At 38.2% G+C, this 17,959-nt stretch overlaps 1 protein-coding gene and 1 long non-coding RNA gene across 14 annotated transcripts in view; one reads left to right on the top strand and one right to left on the bottom strand.

Moving 5' to 3' along the window:
• The window catches only part of CAST (calpastatin), a 128,050-nt gene continuing 110,091 nt past the window's right edge, over nt 1-17,959 (bottom strand). For all 12 annotated transcript variants that reach the window (XM_027100560.1, XM_027100558.1, XM_027100562.1 and 9 more), the window contains 7 exons: nt 16,990-17,097; nt 15,515-15,607; nt 13,792-13,836; nt 13,270-13,362; nt 11,877-11,948; nt 2,953-3,018; nt 1-2,051 (listed from right to left, as the gene is read on the bottom strand). In XM_027100560.1, coding sequence (XP_026956361.1) covers nt 2,968-3,018; nt 11,877-11,948; nt 13,270-13,362; nt 13,792-13,836; nt 15,515-15,607; nt 16,990-17,097 — 462 coding nt within the window. In that variant the 3' untranslated portion in view covers nt 1-2,051; nt 2,953-2,967. The remainder of the gene's footprint in view (nt 2,052-2,952; nt 3,019-11,876; nt 11,949-13,269; nt 13,363-13,791; nt 13,837-15,514; nt 15,608-16,989; nt 17,098-17,959) is intronic.
• On the top strand, nt 7,134-15,520 carry LOC113617313 (uncharacterized). Of its 2 annotated transcripts, none has more exons than XR_003431580.1 (3): nt 7,134-7,183; nt 13,588-13,694; nt 14,501-15,520. It is a non-coding gene; the product is annotated as an uncharacterized LOC113617313 (long non-coding RNA). The 2 variants fall into 2 exon arrangements; XR_003431579.1 differs by lacking the exon at nt 7,134-7,183 and adding an exon at nt 10,252-10,358.

A 17,959-nucleotide genomic window follows, 5' to 3' on the forward strand; every position in this document is an offset into this window, starting at 1 on the left:
TTTTAATGTAAAATATTTTTCTTTAATTGCATCTTATATCTTGATTAATGAAACATGGAAAATAGTGGTTTTCAGTTTTGGTCACCTGAGGAACCTATTTTCATTTGCTTTTAGAGAAGTCCATTTTCTAAAGAGACACAATATTGCCACACAATGTGCAAAACCCTTTTTGGTAATAAAAAATTGTTATTTACCTCTAAGCAAATATTTGCAGTTATTTACTCCAAATTAGATGGGTAAAAAGGACTGATTTAGATCCTGTAGCTTACTCAACTCATCATTAATTACTAGCAAACACCCAAGTGTTGAACACGTTTCTAATAAACAAAAAGGCATATTCTGAGTACCTTAACTATATGTTTACTTTAACAGGTATTTCCTAAATGTCTGGATTTTGGTATGTAATTTTAAAATACTTATATGTATGCATGTAAATGAGTAATACTGCAGCCATATCCTTGCAAACACATCTGTCAATGTCAAAGGTTTCACTTTTTTTTTTTTTTTTAACAAAACCACTTTGTACTACCTACGCATAGTTGAAATCCCTCAGGAAAAGTTTATTTTCTTGTTAGTGCCTTGAAAAGGTCTGTTTAGTCACCATAATCCTGGCTTATATTTCCCAGATTTAGACTAATAATGCCTGCATCTCTGATGGGATGGAGACATAGCATTTGAAGTGGATGCAGTTTGAAATCTCAGAGGTATATGCATGATTTTTGAAGACAACTTTTAGATCGTATTAACAAAACTAGATGCCCATTATAAGCAGTATTGTTATTGTTGCTTGCCTCCCACCCCATTAGACAGTATTGGTGATATTACTTATATTTAGTGAAGTTGCTAAATCCTAATAAATAGTTTAAACAGATGCTGAGGAAGGCTGTGCTCTCTGAAAACAAGGAATTCCAAATCAGTTTTATGATGTGTACCTGATATTTTTTCCTGCATTCACTATCAGGAAATAAAGATGGGATTTGATAAATATTTAATTTCATCAATGACACTGGTGCTGTATTCATAAACCGTTCAGAGAGGTATGAGAAACCATTCCAAGTTGTGGGATATCAGACACTAGTTCTTAAATTGCTGTGGAGGAAAAGCAGATTTTTAAATTTTTTAAAAGATCTTTTTCTTTATTTTTAAGCAGAAGTTTGTGTTTTTGGTAAACCCAACTTCCATTAAGCTACATGCTGTACGGTGCAAGACTAATGTGGCAATGGCTCTAAGCAAACAACTGCTGCTCAGGTTTTACAGAGAGAGGCTGGAAAGCCCAGCTTAATGCAGTAAACCAGCAGAGTTCAAGCCATATGAGTATTCTAAGAATTAGATTTTGTTATTCTTGGAACTTGCTATGCAAGACGCAGAGTCTGCGTTTTGCTCTTCTGACTCGAGTCAAGTCTCAGTAGGCCTGTGCTGACGTCCTAACCTCTGGCAAAGAAGAGTTCAGCCTGAAAAGGGGCGCAGTGCTTCCTCGTCTGTCCAGGTTATCTATTGTTAGCAGCTCAAGAGGAGACATGTGCCCAATGTACGATATTTTATGTTTGCCTTATAAACATGAACCCAAAGAAACATCAAATACAGTTCAAAAGCCCAAGAGGAAAGGGGTAATGAGAAATCAGAACACTGAAGAATATGTAAAGCATTGTTTTCCAAATGCTAACAACAAAAAAATTAAGTGCAAATTGAAAATACTAATGAGATTTACAGGCACAGGGTAGAAGGTGCAAAAGTTTGCAAAGGTTTTTCCTTTTGTGTGTGTTGCTTTAAGAAGCTATCAAATATATCTCTTAGAAATATAAAGCTCCTTTCTCTCCCAACTGAAGACAATTTTTAAAAATTCGAAGTTTATCAGTACTCAGTAGAATAACACAGGTGAACCAGACAAATTCAGTTTCTTTTCAGGAAAAGAGTAACAAACAATGTTTAGGATGTCAAGAGACTCAACAAATACTGCTGTCTAGAAGCCACTCAGAAAATTTTTCTGCTGTCAAAGGCTTTTGTTCTTCAGAAGTCACCATCGACCAGCTGAAGATTTTATATGCGGATACCTTGAAAAATTCAAAGAAGAAAATCCAGTGAACCATTTGATATGTAATTTTCTTATTACAGGCATAATAAATTTAAGGAGGAATTTACTAAAGTTGATATGAGAGTCAAAAATGAAAAGAAATTTATTTTTATAATTTTGGGGAAAATCTTTGGAGCAGTTCTAATCAGTATACCTCCCTCTCTGTAGGAAATAAAAGTGGATTCATGGTGAGAGAGCCTAACCCAATTTAACCTACATTTTCATTTCTTTTAGGTTTTTGGCAGCAAGTGGTTGTAAGCTTTTATGGTTTAGAATAAGACCTGTTCTCTCTGAAGTTAATAAGGGCCCAGCTCTCAAGATAGATCTCACAGACTCCCTCGTCCATACCAGCTCTTTAGTTACCATACAGTAGAATCAAACACAGAGCTTTACTTTCTCAAACTAAGATGAACAAAAGTTGTCAATCTTTTCCTTTGCCCTATTCTCAAAACTCTAATTACCATCAGACCCTAGCGGGGTACTTCTCCTCACTCCACAATGTGTTTGTATTTTGGGTAATATCTATATCATAAGGCCATTTCACTATAAGATGTAACATGCCAGTTCTGCTCTGCCCCAGTAACCTGCAGTCATGAGCATTTGGGTTTCAGTCAAGTAGACTTAGATAGTCATTTTCTTTAAGAGCCTGGCCTAATATCTTAAAGAGCTCTTAATTATAAGATTAATGTTTTTAAACATTCCGATAGCACCATTTATTACTTTACAGGGAATTACTCTATAGATTTTGCAATGTGTATTTCATGCCAATAGCATAAAGAGAACATGAAATACTCAAGAAGGGGACTTCGTTTCTCTCACCTATAACACATAGGCTGGTAGAAGGTACAATCGTCTTCATTTACAACAAACACCAAACTTACCAAATAGTGTGAACTTTAACTTGTACTTTTTCCATCATCTTTTCGCTTGGAAGTTTCCTCCTTTGCCTAGAAGGACAAGCAAAAACCATCAGTGAGCTCTTTATTTTCTGGATTAAGTGCCAAAAACTGATCAACCAGAAGAGGCTTATGAGGAAATAGGCTTTTCAGAATTAAAAGGGCAAAAATGGCAGTCAGCAGGGGAAAATAAGATGGTCCTTTTAAAGTATCTCATTTAGCCCATACACTGAATTCTTCCCCTTAAAGTTTATAAACTAAAAATAATCTTAAATGATTCTAAATTTTTTACTCTAGACTTTGTGGGGATTTTTGTTTTTGAAGGCCAGCATAATTGAAGAAAAAAAATACATAGGTGTTCATGGATGGTATCCATTCGTTCCGCAGTGATCCATCCTTCTCTTATACTTGGGGGCTTACCCGGCAGCTAATCCACTCAGCATATAGGGTTACTGTGCTTTCTATTTTTTGAGTATGTACTTTGTATTAAATAATAAATATTTAATCAGATATAATGGCATGAGCAACTAATTATCAATCTGTTTTCTTGTATCTTTCATGGATTTCACTTTTTTTGAGGTATAATCGACATATTAGTTTCAGGTGTATAACGTAAGCATTCCATATTTATAAATATTGTGGAATAACACAATAAATCTAGTTAAAATCCATCACCATACATAGTTACAAAATTTTTGTGATGAGAACTTTAAAGATCTACTCTCTTAGCAACTTTCAAATATGCAATACAGTATTTATTGACTGTCATTACCATGCTTTACATAACAGTCCCATGACTTAAATATTTTAAGTTTGTACCTTTTGACTACCTTCACCAATTTCACCTACTCCCCCATCCCTCACCTCTCTGGCAGCCACCAATCTATGAGCTCATGTTTTTGTTTTTAGATTCTACATATAAGTGAGATCATAGAGCTTTCATCTTTCTCTGACTTTTTTCACTTGCATAATGCAATCGAGGTCCATTGATGTTGTTGAAAAGGTAAGATTTCATTCTTTTTTATGGCTGAGTAATATTCCATTGGGTATATATACCATATTTTTTTTATCCATCCATCAATGGACACTTAGGTTGTTTCCATAACTTAGCTATTGTAAATAATTCTGCCATGAACATGGGAATGCAGATATCTTTTCAAGTTATTTTTTTTCCAAAGATTTTTTTGATGTGGACCATTTTTAAAGTCTTTATTGAATTTGTTACAATATTGCTTCTATTTTATGTTTTGGTTTGTTGGCCGCGAGGCATGTGGGATCTTAGCTCCCCAACTGGGGATTGAACCTCTGCCCCCGCTGCACTGGAAGGCAATGTCTTAACCACTGGACCACCAGGGAAGTTCCCAAGTTAGTTTTCATTTTCTTTTGATAAATACCCAGAAGTGGAATTCCTGGATTATATGGTAGTTCTAGTTTTAATTTTTTGAGGAATCCCATACTGTTTTCTATAGTGACTATAACAATTTACATTCCTACCAATAGTGCACTTTCCCTGATGATTAGTGATGTTGAGCACCTTTTCATATGCTTCTTGGCTATCTGTATATCTTCTTTGGAAAACTGCCTATTTAGATCCTCTGCCCAGTTTTTCATTTGGATTTTTTTTTGCTGTTGAGTTGTATTAGTTCTTTATATATTTTGGGTATCAATCTCTTATCAGATATATGATTTGCAAATATTTTCTCCCATTCAGTAGGTTGCCTTTCATTTTGTTGATGTTTTCCTTTGCTGTGCAGAGCTTTTTCGTTTGATGTAGTTATACTTGTTTGTTTTTACTTTTGTGCTTTTGTTGCCTTTGCTTTTGGTGTCAAGTCCATAAAAATCTCTATTAAGACTGATGTCAAAGAGCTTACTGCCTATGTTTTCTTCTAGGAGTTTTATGGTTTCAGATCTTATATTCAAGTCTTTAACCCATTTTGAGTTAATTTCTGTGTATGGTTTGAGATAGAGGTCCAGTTCCCAACACTACTTATTGAAGAGACTGTCCTTTCCCCACTGTATATTCTTGGCTCCTTTATCATTAATTATTGACCATATTTCTGGGCTGTCTCTCAATTTTTTGTTTTTGGTTGTGCCGTGCAGCTTGCAGGATCTTAGTTCCCTGACCAGGGATTGAACTCATGCCCTCAGCAGTGAAAGCGCAGAGTCCTAACCACTGGACCGCCAGGGAATTCTCTGGGTTCTCTATTCTGTTCCATTGGTCTATGTGTCTGTTTTTATGCCAATACCATACTATTTTGATTACTATATCTTTGTAATATAGTTTGAAATTAGGGAGCATGATGCCTCTACCTTTTTCTTTTTTGAGATTGCTTTGGCTGTTTGGGGTCTTTGGTGGTTCCATACAAATTTTAGGATTATTTTTTCTATTTCTATGAAAAATGTCACTGGAGTACAGATAGAGATTGTACTGAATCTGTAGACTGCTTTGGGTAGTACGGACATTTTAACAATATTTTTTTCAATCTATGAGCATGGAATAACTTTCAATTTATTTATGTCTTCTTCACTTTCTTCTATTACTGTCTTATCATTCCCATTGGATAGGTCTTTCACCTCAGTTAAATTTATTCTGAGGGTTTTTCATGCCATTATAAATGGCATATATGTGTTTATTTCTCCTTCTTATAGTTTGTTATTAGTGTCTAGAAAGAGTATCTTACACTTTTACTGAATTTGTTTATTCTATCAGTTTTTGGTGGAGTCTTTTGGGTTTTCTTTATATAATATGTCAGTTTTGCAAATAGGGACAGTTTTAGTTCTTCCTTTCCAGTTTGAATGCTTTTAACTTCTTTTTCTTGCCTAATTGCTGTGGCTAGGACTTCCAATACTATGTTTAATAAGTGGCAAGAGTGGGTATCCTTGTCTTTCTCCTGATCTTAGAGAAAAAGTTTTCATCTTTTTACCGTTGAGTGTGATGATAGCTGTGGGTTTGTTATGTATGGCCCTTATTATGATGAGGTATGTTCCCTCTATATCCACTTTGTGGAGAGTTTTTACCATAAATGGATGTGGGTTTTCAGATCTTTTTCTGCATCTATTGAGATAATCATGATTTTTATCCTTCATTTTGTTAATGTGGCATATCATCACGCTGACTGATTTGCGGATGTTGAACCACCTTGCAGCCCTGGAATGAGTTCTACTTGATCATGGTGTATGATTCTTCTAATGTACTGTCGAATTCAGTTTGCTAATATTTTGTTGGGGATTTTATACATATATTTTCATCAGGGATATTTGCCTGTAATTTTCTCTTCTGGTTCCCTGGCTTAGTTTTGGTAGCAGGATAATGGTGGCCTTGTAAAATGAGTTTGGAAGTATTCCCTCCTTTTCTATTTTTGGAAGAGTTTGAGAGGGATTGGTTTTAAGTCTTCTTTAAATGTATGGTAGAATTCACCAGAGAAGCTCTCTGATCCCAGACTTTTGTTTGTTGGGAGGTTTATGATTACCAATTCAATCTCCTTACTAGTAATGGTCTTTTCATGTGTTCTATTTCTTCATGATTCAGTCTTGGTAGGTGTATGTTTCTTTCTTCAAGGTGTCCAATAGTTGGTGTATAATTGTTCATAGCAGTCTTTTATGATCCTTTGTATTTCTGTGGTATCAGCTGTAATGTCTCCTTTTTCATTTGATTTTATCTGAGTCCTCTTTTTTTTTTTTCTGGTCAGCCTAGCTAAAGGTTTTCTGAACTTTATCTTGTCAAAAAAACAGCTCTTAGTTTTATTTATCTTTTCTATTGTCTTTTTAATCTCTTTCATCTAGTTCTGTTCTGATTTTTGTTATTTCCTTTCCTTTACTGATTTTGGGCTTCATTTGTTATTCTTCTTCTAGTTCCTTGAGGTATAAAGTTAGGTTGTTTGAGATTTTTCTGATTTCTTGAGGTAGGCATTTATCACTATAAACTTCCCTCCTAGAACTACTTCTTCTGGATCCCATCAATTTTGGTATATTGTGTTTTCATTTTCATTTGTCTCAAGGTTTTTTTTTTTTTTTTTTTTCCCAGTACACGGGCCTCTCACTGTTGTGGCCTCTCCCGTTGCGGAGACAGGCTCTGGATGCGCAGGTTCAGCAGGCATGGCTCACGGGCCTAGCCGCTCTGCAGCATGTGGGATCTTCCCGGACTGGGGCATGAACCCATGTTCCCTGCATCGGCAGGCGGACTCTCAACCACTGTGCCACCAGGGAAGCCCTCAAGGTATTTTTTAATTTCTTTTTTGATTTCTTCTTTAACCCATTCATTGGTTGTTGAGTAGCATATTGTTTATGAAATCCACATGTTTGTGAATTTTCCAGTTTCTTCTTATAATTGATTTCTAGTTTCATACCATTGTAGTAAAAAGGATGCCTGATATGATGTCAGTCTTCTTAAATTTATTAAGAGTTGTTTTGTGGCCTAACATATGATATATCCTGGAGAATGTTCCATGTACATTTGAGGAAATGTGTATTCTGTGGCTCTGGATCAAATGTTCTGTATATAGCTATTAAGTACAACTGCTATAACATGTCATTTAAGGCCAGTGTTTCCTTATTGATTTTCTGTCTGGATGATCTATCAGTTGATGAAAATGGGGTATTAAAGTCCCCTACCATTTATCCCCTTAGATCTGTTAATATTTGCTTTATATATTTAGACATTCCTATGTTGGGTACATAACTATTTACAAATGTTAAATCCTCTTGTGCATCAACCCCTTTATCATTATTTAATGTTGTTCTTGTCTCTTATTACAGTTTTTGTTTTAAAGACTATTTTGTCTGGTGTAAGTATAGCTACCCCAGCTTTGTTTTGGTTTCCATATGCATGGAATATTTTTTCCATCTCTTCAGTCTGTCCTTAAATTTGAAGTGAGTTCCTTGTAGGCAGCATATAGATGGTCTTGCTTTTTTATCCCTTCTGCCACTCTGTCTTTTGATTGCGGAATTTAGCCCATTTACTTTTAAAATATTTATTAATAAGTATGTACTTATTGCCATTTTGTTAATTATTTTCTGGCTGTTCTGTAGTTCCTTTGTTCCTTCTTCTCTTGCTCTCTTTTGTGATTTGATCATTTTCTATAGTAGTATGCTTAGGTTCCTTTCTCTTTCTCTCTTGTGTATCTACTATAGGTTTTTACTTTGTGGCTACCATAAGGCTTACATATAACAACTTAACATTTATATTTTAAGTCAATAACAAGTTATGTTTGAATGCTTTACATTTTTACTCCCCCACCCCCTATTTTATGTTTTTGATGTCCATTTTACATCTTTTAATCCTGTGTATCCATTAATTATTATAATTATAGTTATTTTTACTACTTTTGTCTTTTAACCTTCATACTAGCTTTATAAGTGATTAATCCACCAGCTTTACAACATTAGACTATTCTGAATTTTACTGTATGTTAACCTTTACCAGTGAGATTTATACTTTGCTATGTTTTCCTGTTACTAATTAGCACCCTTTCCAGCTTAAAGAAGTCTTTTTTAGTGGTGATGAACTCCTTTAGCTTTTGCTTACTGGAAAAACTTGTTCTTTCCTTCAATTCTGAATGACTTTTCCAAGAAGAGTATTCTTGGAAGTTTTTTCTTTCAGCACTTTGAATATATCATGACACTCCTTTATGGCTTGCAAAGTTTCTGCTGAAAATCTGCTGAGAGTCTTGAGGGAGTTCCCTTGTATGTAAAAAGTTATTTTTTGCTTGGTTCACTTAAGTTTCTCTCCTTGTCTTTAACTTTTGATATTTTAATTGTAATGTGTCTTTGATATGGGTGTCTTTGGGTTCTTATTTGGAAGGCTCTGGGCTTCCTGGATATGGTTGTCTGTTGCCTTACTCATGTTAGGGAAAGTTTTAGCCATATTTCTTCAAATAAGTTCTTTGTCCCTTTCTCTCTCACTTCTCCTTCTGGGACTCCTGGAATGCAGATGGTCGTCTGTGTTGGTTTGTGTGATGTTGTCCCATAAGTCCTTTCAGCGATCTTTACTTTTTTTTTTTCATTTTTTTTCTTTTTGCTGCTTTGATTGGGTGAATCCCATTGCTTTGTCTTTGAGTTCAGTGATCCTTTCTTCTGCTTCTTCTAGTCTGCTGTTAAACCCCTCTAGTGTGTTTTTTAGTTCAGTTACTGTATATTTCAGCTCTGTGGCTTCTATTTGTTACTTTCTTGTATTTTCCTATCTCTTTGTTGAAGTTCTCACTGTGTTCATCCATTCCTCCCCCAAGTTTGGTGAGCAAATTTATGACTTATTTTTAACTCATCAGGTAAATCACTTCATTAAGATTTTTATCATGAGGTTTTAATCGTTTGGAACATACTCCTCTGTTTCTTCATTTTCCTTGACTCTCTGTGTTGGTTTCTGTGCATTAGATAAAACAACCACCTCTCCCAGTCTTAAAGGAGTGGCCTCAGGTAGGAGATGAACCTTACTGTTAAACCCTGCCCTAACTCTTGATCGTCTCTCAAAACATTTTAAGTGTTCAAGCTGCCTATTTTATTTTCAGTGGTTCACAGTAGTTGAGGGTGTGCTAAGATCTGTCAGTGTCCCAAAGGGGAGAATCTCAGCACCTAGATTCAGGCTGAATGGAAGCCAGTCCCACAGGTAGCAGGTTTTAAAATATACAAATATATATAGTCTTGTAGGATGGACCACAAGCATAAGTCCTGCTGGCTACCAGAGCCAGGTGATCAGCAAGTGTCCCCTGGGTGGCAGTTACAAAAATTGGGCCTCTAGATGAGTGTATAAGCCCCCTTTCTAGGAGATGCTGGTGACCTGGAGCGAGGTGGAGAAACAGCACAAAGATGGCTTACATTTCCTAAGAGCACATCCGTAGGTGTCTAGATGTGTGCCAAACCGGAAGCCTGCCCCTCAGGCCAAAGCTCCAGGACAAGCAAGTAGGCCTCTTACACAGAAAGACTGGGGGTATATGTTTTAGTCTGCTGTCTGTGCAGTACTCTGGGGATGGTAGCCGGCCAAGAACTGTATCTCTGATTGCTTTGGGGTGGGCAGATGAGTCAGAGCTCACAAGTCCTTTAAGAACTGTTTCTCAGTTTGCTGTAGCCTTGTGGGTCTTCTGGACACAAGCTCCATGGGCTTTCAAAGCTAGATGTTTTGGGGGCTCATTTCTCGGGTGGTCTTTAAGGTTGGGTGCTGATGTGGGCTTCAAATTTTTTGATCTGCAGGGAGAAGTTTTGAGTTTGCTCCTGATGGTCGGTTGCTGTGTTGGGGTGGAGTTTATGTTGAGACTGTGTCCTAGCCTCTCCTACCCTCTTTGATGCCAGCCTTCTCTCATTTGCCAGATAAATAGGAGTCACACGGATAATTTGGGGGTTTTTTCCTAGAGGAAATTGTCACATATGCAGCTGTAGATCTGGTGTTTCCATGGGACAAGGTGAGTTGAGGATCTTCTTTACATCACCATCTTGAACTGGAACTCACTATCTTGTTTTTTAAGAGTTTTGATTCAGCTGGACTACTGTTTTTAAACCTGTACCTTTTATTTCTCATTATATTTGGGATCATAGTCATAACCATTTGAATCCTATGTTTTTAGAATTGGAGGGGACCTAGAAGTTTTCTAATCCAATTTCCATTCCTTCCCTGGCCACAGTTTCAGTAATTGTTAATAGGAAACTTCCAAGTGTTGTGCTGAATTAATGCCCAACTCTAAGAAACCAGACCCTATAACTTCTACTCATTAGTCTTAGTTTTGCTTTCCAGAGCAATGTGAAAAATTAGATATCACCTGGGAGGAAAGACTACTAGTATTTAATGTGAGTAGATTGAATCACAGAAACTGTAAGATCTTCTCAATTTCATATACTACTTCCATGTTCCAAGATTCATATAAACCACATTCCCTGGTGGTGTCACCTCCCTTGCCACACACACACACACACACACACACACATATTTTAACATGTCTTAATTTGCTGGCTGTTATGATGAATAACATCATAATCAAGTTGTTGACATTTTTTCTTAATGATATATAACTGATGGTGATTTAGATTTGATGAAATATAGTATATGGATCTGTACTGTCAGTGTTTATCCAAGTGGAAATGTGGAGTAGGAAGTGGCAGTCTGGGTTTTGGAGAGCTGAAGGCATAAAATAGATTCACCCATCCCAACATTCCCCGAAGTCACAGTCCATTACAGCATCAACTCTGATGCCTAAGAGCATACCTGAGAGATCACGTAAACTAAGGATAGATAAGGTACCAGCGATAAAGCAACCAGCGTGTCATTGCTGTTCTCGGGCAGAGCTCAGGAAGAGGAAGCAGGGTCATAGGGACAAATCTTTCGAGGAGGTGAAGGGATGGAGGGAAATAGGGCTTTTGAAGTTATGAAAGAATTTGAATGTGTTTGTATTACAAGGGAAAAGAATTGAGACAAAGATACCGGAGAGAGTTATTGACCCCCTGAGAGAAAGAAGGGGCTGCAGGGCAAGAGGGGAGAGGGTTTGTTGGGAGGCAGGTAGGAAGGGGATCTTGGTTATTTTCTGCAAGGCAGCCTCGATTTTCTCTTTGAAGTAGAAGGCAAGGCTATCTGCACACAGTGAGGGAAAGCAGCTACGAGAGAGCATGAGGTTTGTGGGGTCTGATGAAGGGGAGAGGGCCTGCACTCATTCCAGACTAGCACAGCTGACAGTGGGACTTTGTGTGACAAGGGCTAGGAATGCAGGAAACTTCAATTGTGTTAAGAATGTTCACTCGGATTTCTAAAGTATCAGTTACTTTAAATGTCTCTAAAACTTCCATTTCTTTACCAAGACATGCTAGGGGACAGATAGTATTTAAAAATTATTTTATTCTGAATAGGTCCCAATCAGAAACTAACTGACTAGGGATACACCACTCGATGTCATTGCCAAGTTAATCTGTAGTCTATTTACTCTTCAGTTTACCTTTGCAGAATCCTTTGCTTCACCCCCGTTCTTGGGTGCTTTGGAGCTGGAAGCAGTCTTCTTGTCTTTGTCCTAAAGCAAAGGAAATGTAATGAGGCTCTTGCTATCAACACTCCATCTAGCAATTAACTGCTGCTGCTATCAAATCGATCCAGATTATTCTTTTTAGTAGCCTGGAATCTCCAATTTAATTAAATGGAGTATTTTAGTCATGATTTTTCGAACAACACTGAAAGTACACAGAGGTGTTCAAGGTGGCGGGTAAAAAGGATAAAAATGAGGAAAAGATGAGTCACACTGATGATGCTCGTTCACCCAGACTGTATTTTGCTCACCAAAACAGCTTGTTTCTATCAGGATTGGTTTTTCTGTGCCAACAGGACACTGTTTGTTTTCAGTGTTATGGAAGAGAATGTAACAACCAGGGAGAGCCTAGGGCAAGTCCTATACAAAAAGAAAGTCCATTCACCAGAAAGGCATTATTTATGAAGTTCCAGGAGTGAGAGATAGGATGCTGATGTGGTCTAGAAATTAAATCACCCAAGATGGGCAAGACTGACAATTCAGTGACTGATTGATTGATTGGGAGATATGTTTAATAACAGCCAAAACAATAGCAAAGAGATGTGCAATTTTAATTTTTCTGAAATAACAATGAAGGGCACTCATGTCACTTTTCCCTCTAGTTGATGGATTACACATTTTTTCATTCGCTTTTGATCATGTTTTAAGCACCTGCTGTGTACCAGGCATTTTGCTAATGCTGAGCACAGAGGTACCAGACACATCACTGCTGCATGCAGCTCAGTGGTGTGATGCACATGTGACAGGTAACCCACAGTGCAGAGAGGGCACGTAGGCAACATCCCTGATCTGCGAAGGGAGAAGCAGACAGGGAAGTCTTCCAGGAGAAGCTGATGTTTGAACTGGGCCCTGACAGGTGAGTAGGAGAGTCAGCCAGCTGCTCCGGGCAGAAAAGGGGAGGAAGCCCCAGAGGGCAAGGGGCGTAGTATGTAGTGAGGGACTGCTCTCATTTTAAATGAACACAGATGAAGCATTACTGTTGTACAACAATATAGTGTGGCGATCAAAAATGGTAGCTATGGAGATTATAAAGCAACATGGAAAACATTTAAGAAATAATGTTAAGCAATGTATTATATGTGGACAATAAGTACAACTATGTAAAATATACATATGGAAAAAGGTAAGAAATATACCAAATAATAGTGTTTGTGGAGTAGCAGAATTATAGAATTTTTTTCTTTTCAAGTTCTCGATGGCATTAACCAGTTTATTTTACAATATAAAAATATATATGTATTATATACATATGTGTGTGTTTGTGTATATATAGACATTCAAAGCAAGTCAATAGGAAAGAGCACAGTACCTTTGCTGTGTTCTCTGAGGTTTCTGTAGTTGAGGGACAGCTGTCAAAGTCCCCTGAGAGGGCATCAATGGGGTCTTGGGCATCTGCAGCTTTCTGAGATTTTAACAGAAATAACCATCAGGGAAGAAGCACAAGGCAAAGATGCTACGTAGGACATTTCCCCACATCCCTGAAAATATGTTTGTTTAATAGAAAACCTTGCTGACATTCTTTTCCTAACAGACTAGTGTATTACAAAAGAGAGATTTTAAAACAGGAAAATCTTGCCAGCTCTATTTTCTTCTACTGTTTTACACAAGTTTCTTTGTATTCTCTGAGCTTTGATTTTCTAACCTGGAAAATGGAACTGCCTAGCCTGAATGGACTTGGGAAGACAGAAATAATACACTCTTACACACGTGCCTTGGCATCCCACCAAGCACAAGGTAGGCATTCAGTGAATTTCAGATTTCTAAAATGTAAAAGTCGCAGCTAGAGTTTAAAAAAATCTTTTTTACGGAAATACGCGGATACGGTATTTACCTCTGATGCCTCGGGTTTCTTTGTAGGTGGCGTCGCTGATTTGCCCTTAGAAACAAAGCAGACTCTTGGTTAAACAAATTTTTGTAAAGGTTTACTTAGGTGTAGTCGGTATTTATATAATCTCTTATCCAGTGACTTGAAATGGAGTTCAGTCAGCCCCCTGCATCTGTGGATTCTGCATTGGCAGATTCAACCAAACGGCAGATCGAAAATATTTAGGGAAATAAAATTCTAGAAAGTTCCAAAAAGCAAAATTTGAATCTGCCACATGCTGGCAACTACTTACATGGCACTTACATTGTATTAGGTATTCTGAGTAATCTAGAGATGATTTAAGGTATAGAGGAGAATGTGTGTAGGGTTACAGGGAAATACTATGCCATTTTATATAAGGGATTTGAGCATCCTCAGACATTGGTATCTGGGGGTCCTGGAACTAATGCTCCATGGACACCAAGGGACGACTGTATAGACTTGCATAACTGATAAACCTGTGTCCCTATCATTTCTTCACCAGCTTTGCTTAACGCCTACCCTATAACTATTTCAATAGCCTTGGAGAAAATGCAAGGGTGAGTCTTTTCCTAGAAGTGAAAGAAACACTATTTTAGCAACTTTGTCATTGTATAATTCTAGTTAAAATGTTACAAAAAGTAACTTGTGTTTTTATGTCTTATTTACTAATTGACTATATGCTTATCTACTATAGCTTATTACACTTGGGAAGGAATGGTCTATAGATAGATTTTTTTCAGTGAAGATTACAAGGACAACTCATCAGGGATTTTTCCCATCTGCAAAGGCAAGGCTACTAAATAATACATTTCCTAAAGAATACAGCAGAGTCACACGCGACTATCAAAGCAGGGAGGATTCTAGCAGGATGCACAGCTGCTATTGTGACTATTCGACACAAGCGAGGAGAACAGATTCCTGTAACAGAAGACACTGCAGCTGATAATATTCTATAAACCACAGCCATCAAACCCCTCACATGCATCAGTACAGAATGAGAAAGATGTAATTTACACTTCCTTGTTTTTTATTGGGTGAACAGACCTGCAAAGGGTTATTTAACATCTAATGGACTTGCAACTAAGAGCCAAATAGGAAGGAGTAGGGTACAGACCAGGTTGACCTAAGCGAAACTGGCTTCCATGTTAGAGACAAAGACAGAGACTTCTTGACGGAGTGCATTTAGATAGAGAAATAGGACTTGTGACTGGGAATATGGCTTTGTCTGTCTTCACTCTCAACAGCACAGGTGGTGTTGTAGGAGAAGAAAGAGAGACAGCAGGTCTTGGAGGGGTCGTATTTGCCCTATGAATTATTCCAATACTAGCTCTTTTTCTGTTCTCCTTCAACAGAGAAACTCTGCTTCAGTCAAGATTACAAATATCATTCTTTTTATAGCCTTTTCTTGCAAGGAGAATTCATATATGTACATGCCACAGAATCGCTGTTAAGCATCAGTGAGTGAATGAACATTATTCAACTCTCTATGCCACAGTGCCCAGCGCAGTAAACATCCAAGAGTACTGGCTCAAATAAATATTAAACAGAATTCTAGACAGCCTGCTCAGTGGGGACAGATTAAAAACATCAGTCATGTTACATGTTTATGCTATTGTTACAGTGTACCTCCTATTCATTTCAAGTGAGGTGTGGATCTCAAACGCTTTGGAGCATATATCCATCTAACCTAGACATTGCCCTCATTTACCTCCTTGTCATCATCCAAGAGATGTTGATATTTAGGTGGGAGGGTGTCATCCCTTTCTCCCAGCTTGTCTCTGTGTTCAGCTTTCACTTTTTCCTGTAAACATTGAACGTATATAATTACGATTCAGTTCCGCCTTCACTTAGAGAGTACATTCTAAAATGCAGCATTCAGCATTTACTGGACTTTTCTGAGGCAAAAAAAATAGGGTCTCTTTTAAATTTGTAAGCGAGAGAACAACAATGTCAACAGACTTTCAGTTGATGGAAACAAGTAAACCCAGTGCTTCTGTTTGTCAATCCACACCTATTAATTTTCTACCTGTATTTTAAATGGAAGTAAATGATTAAATAATTATCTTCAGAAACCATGGAAGGAGATAAAAACCCACGGTTATGAAATATCTTTCACTGTTTCACTTTTTAAATAAAAAAATCAAGTTGCTGTACTTTGGCACTTAAGAGGTACTATTTACAACTTTGCCTCTTTATAAGGAGCCCTGAAGGACCAGGACAGGAGCAAATCTGAAGGGACGTGCTGTTTGTTTGTGTTGCAGGTGAGCAAATACCTGCTGTTGAGTAAGCAGTACCCACCTCCCAGCATCCGTGCCTCAGTGGGACGTGGCTGGTCTCTCGGTCCTGGATTCAGGAACAGCTCCCCATCCCAGGGGTGGGGTACAGATTTTATTTTTCTGCATCATTATAATTTCATTTTTCAAATACAGGTTAAGTTCACCTCGATATTCCTATGACAATGGTAGAATCGAGACCTAAGGATTCTTTGAAATGCCCTGTCTTTGAGACATAGATTTGTGTGGGACGTTACCTTTCTGGTTCCAAGCTAAATGAACTGTTAAGTACTGAATATTAAGTATAAATAAGTACACTTCTACATGTTGTACAAGATATATAGCATTAAGAGTCTGCACCTTGTGGACACCTCTGTGGTGCTGAACTCCTGGTCCAATGCAGTTAGTTTTGATAGCAGGGACGACTGCTAGGGAAGACTCTGCCACTACATTTACACAACTTGTGAACCTAAAAAATGCACGTGTGCATCAGATATGTATGATAAACTTACCGCCAGATACAACCAAGAAAAAATGTGGGAAGAGAATAAAATTAACAAAGCAGGGCCGGCTTTTCCATCATCACAAAGTCTAGCCTCATGAACAGGACGTTTGCCTGAATCTGTGCCATAGCACAGACCTCAGAGAGGAAAGAGACACGACATAGACCATGGAGTAGGAAAAAATTAGGCTGAAGTTATCCAACCGTTCACTGACTCCAGGCAAAGTCAGAGGCTGAACTTATCCAACCGTTCACTGACTCCAGGCAAAGTCAGAGGCTGAACTTATCCAACCGTTCACTGACTCCAGGCAAAGTCAGAGCGGGTTTTCCCCTTTGTGTGGAGGGTAGGGTATTCTGTGCTATAATAACTTTGCATTTTCACTTATTAATGATTTGTTTTTCTTTTACCTTGACTTTATCCTCTAGGGGTTTGTTCTCATCTGGATCAGGCTGTCTTTGCCCGAGACTGTCAGAAAGTTGATCCAGGGCATCGTCAAGTTCTTTGTCGTCACTCCGCTAAAAAGTAAATCTGAATCAGTCACTGGTTAGCCAAATGAGGTCACCTGTTGGAGTGCAGCCCTGACACTGCCACTAAGACTTCTATAAGCTTATGGGGTTGTCACCAGGGAGATGGGCAGGTGGGCAGAGGCGCTGGATAGGCGATCCTTGCTTGGTGCTCCTTCTCGTCTTTCACTCTCAGCACTTGTCTGCACCTGTCTACCCCGCCCCACCCCTGGATGTCTTACTCTTCTGAGAAAATAGGTCCCTCCCTAAAAAGATGGGGTTCCTGGCCTGATTCTTCTAGAAAATATGTCTTAGGATGCTTTCAATATATGTAACAGTATGTTCCCAGCAAAGAAAAGTCACATGAATTATGATAGCTTAGTTTACTCTTTGATTCCCAAGTGTATTCCTGTAAAGAAAGATTTATACCTAGTTTTAATGATATCTTCAAACAAAATATTAACTAACACTAGAAACTCTGATGGGAAAAGTGATGGTAAAGGTGTCATTCTAAAACATACCTGTGAAAGGCAAAAAGGCTTTTGATTGTGGACGTTCATTAATAGCCTCAAACACAGGGGCCCCTAGAATCTGAGTATTAAGAATTGAAGTGTAGGGCTTCCCTGGTGGCGCAGCGGTTGAGAGCCCACCTGCTGATGCAGGGGACACGGGTTCGTGCCCTGGTCTGGGAAGATCCCACATGCCGCGGAGCGGCTGGGCCCGTGAGCCATGGCCGCTGAGCCTGCGCGTCCGGAGCCTGTGCTCCGCAACGAGAGAGGCCACAACAGTGAGAGGCCCGCGTACCGCAAAAAAAAAAAAAAAAAAAAGAATTGAAGTGTAAATGGCAGCCTTCCTTTCTGTTGCACAGGGACTT

This window comes from Aethalodelphis obliquidens, unplaced genomic scaffold, assembly GCF_003676395.1.
Source record: "Aethalodelphis obliquidens isolate GAN/ISIS:26980383/991018 unplaced genomic scaffold, ASM367639v1 scaffold4, whole genome shotgun sequence".
Lineage (NCBI taxonomy): Eukaryota > Metazoa > Chordata > Mammalia > Artiodactyla > Delphinidae > Aethalodelphis > Aethalodelphis obliquidens.